This window comes from Nicotiana attenuata, unplaced genomic scaffold, assembly GCF_001879085.1.
Source record: "Nicotiana attenuata strain UT unplaced genomic scaffold, NIATTr2, whole genome shotgun sequence".
NCBI classification, from domain to species: domain Eukaryota; kingdom Viridiplantae; phylum Streptophyta; class Magnoliopsida; order Solanales; family Solanaceae; genus Nicotiana; species Nicotiana attenuata.
The window spans coordinates 244,417-250,230 of record NW_017671324.1 but is presented as its reverse complement, the minus strand read 5'-3'; the positions used below and the strand labels follow the sequence as shown (position 1 = coordinate 250,230).

At 37.1% G+C, this 5,814-nt stretch overlaps 1 protein-coding gene across 1 annotated transcript; it reads left to right on the top strand.

Annotated features, from left to right (window-relative positions):
- Positions 1–934: 934 nt before the first annotated feature.
- Positions 935–2,480, top strand: LOC109207569. The gene is made up of 4 exons (XM_019370506.1): positions 935–964; positions 1,046–1,228; positions 1,515–1,622; positions 2,031–2,480. Exons 1-4 carry the CDS (start codon positions 935–937, stop codon positions 2,478–2,480), a joined length of 771 nt encoding a protein of 256 aa, XP_019226051.1.
- The last annotated feature ends 3,334 nt before the right edge of the window (positions 2,481–5,814 follow it).

The following is a 5,814-nucleotide window of genomic DNA, read 5'->3' as shown; positions in this document are numbered from 1 at the left end:
GTCTAATCTTCCTCTTTATTAAATGTCGTCGTGATTTTAAACACCAAAAAAGGATGAGAAAGAAATTACCTTCATACATAATATTTATGTGTAACTTTCATGTGAATTATTAACCTCCAGCTTCTTTGTTCAGTCTCCTTGTGTTCGTTTTATTATTAACATGTTCCTTCTTTTTCTCAGAAGAATTTTTGAGTCTGCTTTTAAAACCTGTAGTAGCAGCTTCTTTATTTTGCCAATACTTTTACAGTTTACGCTATCATTTATTACCCCGGGAGCTATGAACGAACTCTTACACAATGCTGTCACTCATGTGGCGAAAACTTATTTTCTGCCATGAATAAAACAGAGATCACTGTCATTTTCTGGTTAGTAACAACTAACAAGTGGTTCAGTGTACATCTATAAACTTGGTTTGAAAACATGTAGCCATGTGATACCAGCATTCCAAGAATCAAAAGTAGTAGTTGTCTACAAACTCCAATAATCTACTGTACAACTTCAAGTAAGTACATAGATACAAGATATAGAGATATTAGTCTTAGACAAATACAGGCAGATCTCGTGATTAATCATCAACTAAAACTGATAATGCGAAAGTCATACTGTGGTCCTAAATGCCATTTTTGTTTAGCATTCAAGTGTTTCTTGCCTCCAAGTTTGACAACATTCTACCACTTAGTATCCCATCTGGCCATCTGACACCAGAATTTATCTAAGAACATTTTTTTCCCTCTATTCCATCCCACATGCGGAGGCGGATGTGTCATAATAGGTACAGGTTCAGCTGAACTCATAAAGTTTAAATCCTGGACCTCAATTGTGATTGCAGGGGTTGCTCACCATTTGCTTCTGCTTTATATCTACAGGTCACATTGTTAATAACTGCTGAAAACTTCTTACCTTAGCAGCTGCAAGTAAAAAGGAGATTCAATTCATGGCCCAGCGCAGTTCACTGTACTACAATGTAAGTTGTCCCTATGTACTTGAAATTGGGTGCATGCAGAAACGTTGACAGCCTACAGAAATTCTCTTCCTTGCTTTTAAGAATGAGAAGTCGAAGAACATACTTTGGACAAGCGCTAGAAGCTGTTTGGAGCCAAGCAGAAGCCCTTTCAGCTCTTATAGTCAATCACCAGAGATACCTGGGAGCCCTACTTATGCTATGGAGTTCTTGTGTCGATCATGGAGCCCATCTTCTACTAATCTCCTCCAAATGTTTTCATCAAATGTGAGAAACCACCACTCTGCAATCACAGATGAATTAAAGATCATAGAATGAGATCAGATTGCTAATCATAGGCCAAGTTCATTTATAATATGCAATAGTGCATAGCAGCATTGAAACAAACCAATATGTTTTGACACAATACGCATCACAGTGTTTAGATGTCCTCTTTTATCTATTAATAGGCCGTTGTTAAGCATACAAAACTATACTTCGTTGAAAATTAGGAAATAAATCGATAACAAGAGCACAAGGCAGCCTACTTAACATTACATCTTGACTTCTACAGAATTTCCTTCTGAGAGACAACGGAGGCAAAGAGGATCCTGAAGGAAAAGAGGAGGAGACACAGGAGGATATAACCAGCCGAGCTATAACCAACAAAGAGGATATCAAGGTATTTCAATCTTCCACCAACTCCCACTGACCACCCCCAGGCCCACCACTTCCACCCCCCCCCCCCCTAAAAAAAAAAAGGAAATAGCAAGAGAAAAGAAAAAATGATAATTACCAGGAAGTGGGATAGGAAGCATTCACCCTGACAGAAAAGGATAGAGAGAACGAGAAAAGGTAAATAGCACAATAAAGGAAATTGATAACACTAAAGGACTCACAATCCTAGCTAATGATGCGTAAGTTGTAAAATATTTATGATTAACATGTTCATGGACAAAAGTTGAAGCCAAGGCACGTCACTATTCTCATAGCTGTAGACTTCAAGTATGTCACTTTTAGTGATGTTCACCTCTTATTTGGACATGAAAAATCAGCTCCATCTCTCATTTATCTATTAATGGTTGCTTAGCTCGATTTGCATCACATGAAGGAATGGTTGAAAAGGAAGCCATTAGGCAGGTTCTTTAGATCACATCAAGAGAAGAAAGAGAGACTCCGACTTCAAACAGCAAAATTACATGCTGTGCTTTCTCTCACACAGCTTGCTTACACGATTGCTGGCTTTGCCAGCAGCAGCAGCTCAGAAGAACAAGAATGGTACCACATAAATTCTGAGACGGCAGGAGAATGGAGCCATAGTACGGGAAGTGTAGTTGCTTCTGCTGCTGCTCTGATGACTACAGTATGTGCTGAGGCAGCAGAATCTCTGGGAGCAGGACGAGCCAAAGTTGCTTCTGCAGTCAATTCTGGCCTAGCCATCAGAACACCAATGGATATGATTGCAGTAACAGCAACAGCAGCAACCTGTAAAGCTTTCCATACTATTGCAGTAACAGCAACAGCAGCAACCTATACATGATATTTTGAGATGTGAAACCACAGGACGCAAAGAAGATAAATGGGTGACCCTACACTTGAAGCAAAATCAGCTCGTGTTGAGCCTCAGAAAGAAGTACTTTGGAGCTCTAAGAACTTCAAAAGAATGTAAGTCTGTATTCTTTTTACCTTTTATTTCAACAATTAGAACTTGAGATATGCCTGATCGATCTATACTCTCTATTATTTCTCTATTGGGGCTTCAAACTTGGAGTTTCTCCTATTTAGACAGTATTCTTGTTTTATTCAAGGAAAAAATAGCTCTTACTAACAAACTTACCTCATCCAGACAAGCTTATTAACATCACACAAGATGAGAAGCGATCATGCATGTGGATGTCTACCATTTCCAGTCTCTTAAAGATGTAGAAAGCCTCTTGAGAAAAGTTTTTTTCCACCATTCAGAAGAATAAATCTTGTATCATACCAACACGCTTTATTATCTGTCAAATCAAAATAGTGATAAAGCACCAACCAAGAACAACATAGCAGAAATAATTATATATATATATATATATATATATGGATCTTTCATTACAATATTGAGCTAGATTGAAGCCAATAATATTTCCAAAAAAGCATTTGACGACTGTACTGAACACATCATGACATCAAGTTATTAACTTTTTGAGAAGATATATACATTCTACACTCTTGTCTTGCGAGATCATGCATCCACATTAAGCAAACCACCTTCTGCCATTTTGGGATTCTATATCCATTTCTCTTCAACTTAAGATCAGTTACTTCGTGTTCAAACTTTGAACGAGTAGTATTTCGACTGCCTATGATGTTTTCTTAGAAGATGATGGGGTTATGCCTGTTGCCTACACACATTTAAGCACCTATCTAGTCCCTAAATTTTGAATACCGCTACCATTGAAGATGCCTCTCTACTCCTTCGGGTAGGGGTAAGGTCTGCGTACACACTACCCTCCCCAGACCCCACTACTGGAATTTTACTGGGTTATTGTTGTTGTTTGTTGTTGTTGCTACCATTGAAGATGCACGGTTACAGACCTAATAGTGTAAAAATTATTTAGTACATATTAATTGAACTCATTAACACGCCTTTTGCGCTTGTACTCGGGCATTAAAGTAAGTCATTTTCTTTTGTTCTTAAGGATGCAATGTATAACTATTCAATTGCAAATTTAAAGGGAAAAAACAAACTAAAATTATCAGAATAACCTAGCTTTTTCAGAATTTAGAATGCTCATAAAAGTATATAATGTGCAATAAAAGAATTTCCACTATTAAACCTACAATATAGAGCTCTTTTTCAATATTGTCATCTTTTTGCAGATATGCTCAAAGGGAAAGCATATTCGTTGACTTTTATAGTATTTCGCAAAATAAAATTATCATAGATATTGTTCAGAAGCTCAAGAACAAATACTAATTACAATAACGAATTTAAAAAGAGGATGAAAGAGCAACTTGATAAATGATAAAGAGCATCTTGTAACCCTCATTTTTTTTCGTTTTAGCCATCACAAAACCAAGTTAAAATTCCATTTACCTTGCATAAGTTAGATCAAATTTTCGATTAATTCTGATATCATATTCACAGTAATTACAAGTTTTACGTTTTCGTGAGTATATTGCGTGGATATACTCAATGATCCCTTTAATTAGTGGAGCTATTTGTAAGGGATAGTATTACTTAATCATAGTTAGTTAAGTTAACTTTAGTTAGTCACTTAAAGTTAGTTGTACAGCTGTCAGTTAGTTGTATCAGTTAGTGGAGCAACTACATATACGTGTAACAGTGTAATTAGCAGCTTAATGAAACAGTGAAAATTTCTCAATCGCTCTTCTCTTCTTCTCTTCTTCTCATTTCTGTTTCTGCAATTCATAGATTCAACATGGTATCAGAGCCATCAATCGAGTAATTCTAGAGATATCTTCGTGCAATTAAAGAGGAAATCGAGAGAATCGACTCTGTTTCTGTGGTTTTGACTTTGTTTCTGCGATTTTTTCTGTAAACCCTAATTGATTTTGTTTGTGCAAATTCCATGGCAATTGATGATGAATCGAGCAGCACAGATGACGGAACAGGTGTGACCGGTGGCGGAGCAGTAATTCTCAATCATAATCATCCATTATATCTCCATCCGTCTGATGGACCAGGATCGATGACGGTGGGTCTATTGTTAACTGGAATGGACAATTACACAATTTGGAATCGAGAAATGAAAGTAGTGATCACGCCCAACTCTAGTCCTAAAAAGGATAAGCGGTCGCTGCAAATATAATCCGGTCTAAAAGTCCGGAGTCGAATCCCACAGAGAACTAAGGCTTAGCTGTATCTGTTTAATATCACCAAGAAGACAAGATTGAAAATAAATAAACAGCTGAAAACTAACTATGCTTGAATTGTAAACAATTGGAATAAAGGTCTAGGGTAATGGTTTCCCCCGTTGTTGATTTCCTTAGTTATATGTTTCTTATAGCTTCGAATTAGTTGTCTCTATCAATCATGAACTCTCCAGCTATCATAAATCTCTCTCAAGCAATTATGATAATTTACTAGACGCACTCTCTCAAGCTACGCTAGCTCGATTCGCATTACAGTTTACTTAGATCGCACCCGAGGTATCGTTATCTCTAATCCAACCTCTAAACCCTCGGTTATGACTCTCGCCTATACTCCGGGAGTGATGTTGTTCAAACAACTACCTAAATATGCACTCTCTCTCAAGCAGATACATAATAAATAGGAACGGCTAACTGATGATCCTTTCAATTAACCAAAATCAAAACGTAGTTGAACAAATAGAGATTAACAACCAACTCAAAACTATATTAATATAACAACCAATTCATCCCCAACGGATTTCACCAAAACCTTAGATAACAAATTAGCTATTCATAATAGTATGTAAAACTACAATATCAAAAGTCATAACCAATGTCACACCTCCTTTTTCCTACACCTGTGAGAGCGTAAAGGAGTTTTTCCAACTTGAAGTGACAATCGAAACGGGATTTATTTAAAAGATTCAGAGTCGCCACTTGGGAGATTTATGGTGTCCCAAGTCACCGGTTGAATCCCGAATCGAGGAAACAATAACTCTGTTTAACAGTCCGCGAACCAGAAATCCGAGTAAGGAATTCTGTTAACCCCGGAGAAGGTGTTAGGCATTCCCGAGTTCCGTGGTTCTAGCACGGTCGCTCAACTGTTATATTTGGAATATTTATCTGATTTCAAAACATGTTTTAGCTTATGTGCTTTATAATCTTAAACCGCTTTTATTATTATTTTTAACGAGAATTGCAACGTCGTGAGAACGTGTCTCGAACCACGTCACATA

What these genes read in the sequence shown, in the direction of transcription:
- LOC109207569 (XM_019370506.1), top strand. Translation starts at nt 935, where the DNA reads ATGGCCCAGCGCAGTTCACTGTACTACAAT. An exon ending in GCAGTTCACTGTACTACAAT is followed by an intron (nt 965 to 1,045) that starts GTAAGTTGTCCC and finishes CTTGCTTTTAAG; the next exon opens with AATGAGAAGTCGAAGAACAT. An exon ending in TCCAAATGTTTTCATCAAAT is followed by an intron (nt 1,229 to 1,514) that starts GTGAGAAACCAC and finishes TGACTTCTACAG; the next exon opens with AATTTCCTTCTGAGAGACAA.